This window comes from Parus major, unplaced genomic scaffold (genome assembly GCF_001522545.3).
Source record: "Parus major isolate Abel unplaced genomic scaffold, Parus_major1.1 Scaffold379, whole genome shotgun sequence".
NCBI classification, from domain to species: Eukaryota; Metazoa; Chordata; class Aves; order Passeriformes; family Paridae; genus Parus; species Parus major.
Window position 1 is genome coordinate 22,195 of NW_015379300.1, and position 1,779 is coordinate 23,973.

At 29.4% G+C, this 1,779-nt stretch overlaps 1 protein-coding gene across 1 annotated transcript in view; it reads right to left on the minus strand.

Annotated features, from left to right (window-relative positions):
* The window catches only part of LOC107198944 (angiopoietin-4-like), a 15,899-nt gene that overhangs the window by 10,047 nt on the left and 4,073 nt on the right, over positions 1 to 1,779 (minus strand). The window contains exon 2 of the mRNA XM_033511604.1: positions 399 to 546. Coding sequence (XP_033367495.1) covers positions 399 to 546 — 148 coding nt within the window. The remainder of the gene's footprint in view (positions 1 to 398; positions 547 to 1,779) is intronic.

The following is a 1,779-nucleotide window of genomic DNA, read 5'->3' on the forward strand; positions in this document are numbered from 1 at the left end:
CGGGAGAGCTGGGATTTGGGAAAGGGCCGCAGGGCCAGGAGCCAGGGAATGGCTTCCCACTGGGAAAGGGGAGCTGGGAGCTTGGGAAGGAATTCCCAGAGAATCCCTGGGATCAATCCCTGGGATATTGGAATGTGTCGGGATCGGGAATCCCTCCCCACCCAAACCATTCCAGGATTTAGAATTCCCAAAATTCCGCGTCTGCTTTGAACTAAAACCACCACAGCTGGCTGAGACCCACCAGGATCTCTGCTCCAACACCCCAGAATTCCCAGACATTCCCATTTTCCAAACCCTCCGGGATCTCCGGCGGCCTCGGGAACTCTCCCATTCCCTGAGGAACCATCCCGGGGGCCAAACCTCCCACGGGATCCCAAAATCCCCGGGGAACTGCGGACCTTCGGTGTCCATCTCGCAGAGGACCTCGATGGGAACGCCGCGCACCGAGGGCAGGATGCTGTAAATCCCGGAGCGCCGGAGCCCGTTGGAATAGACGGAGGCGCAGTCGATGGGACAATTCCGGCCGTGTTTGATTTCTGGGAATGGGAACGGGAAGAGCCGCGGTTACAACGGAAAAAAATCTGGGAAAAAGCGGGGAAAAGTAAAAAGAATCCCTGGGTTTGGAGTTTTTTTTGGGATTAAATTCCGTAGGGGAATTTTTCGGGAATTTTTCCGGTGTTTGAAGGGGCTCTGGGGTTATTCCAGGGAAAATTGAGGATTATTCCAGGGAGAATCCTGAATTGTTCCAGGGAATGAAAAAATAAAATAAAATAAAATAAAATAGAATAAAATAAAATAGAATAAAATAAAATAAAATAAAATAAAGTAAGATAAAATAAAATAAAATAAAAATAACAATAAAAATAACAATAAAAATAAAATAAAAATAAAATAAAAATAACAATAAAATAACAATAAAAAATAAACAAAAATAAAAATAACAATAAAGTAAAAAATAAAAAATAAAAATAAAAAATAAAAAATAAAAAATAATAAATAAAAAATAAAAATAAAAATTAAAATTAAAATAAAATAAAAAATTAAAATTAAATTTAAAAAGTTTTCTTTTCACCAAAGCTTTAATTCCATGTCATGAATTTTTTGAGGGAAAAATCCCAAATTATTCCAGGGAAAAGAACAAAAACTGGGGAAAAAAACCCCAAGATAAAATAATAAAAAAATAAAAATATTAAAAATATATTAATATTAAAAAAGTTAAAAATATAATAAATATCATAAATAAAAATAAAAATAAAAATAAAGGTAAAATTGAAAATTAAAATTAAAATTAAAATTAAAAATAAAAAATAAAATAAAAATAAAAATAAGAAAATAAAAACTAAAAAAGAATAAAAAATAAAAATTAAAAATTAAAAATAAAAATAAAAATAAATTAAAATAAAAAATTTTCTTTTCACCAAAGCATTAATTCCATGCCATGAATTTGTTGAGGGAAAAATCCCAAATTATTCCAGGGAAAAGAACCAAAAACTGGGAAAAAAACCCCCAAGATAAAATAATAAAGAGATAAAAATATTTAAAATATATTTAAAATATTAAAAATATAATAAAAATAAAAATAAAAATAAAAATAAAAATAAAAATAAAAATAAAAAATAAAAATAAAAACAAAAATAAAATTGAAAATGAAAATAAAAATCAAAAATAAAAATAAAATACAAATCGAAATAAGAAAATAAAAATAAAAAATAGAAATAAAAAATTAAAAATAAAAATTAAAAAAATAAAATAAAATAAAAAAGTTTTCTTTTCACCAAA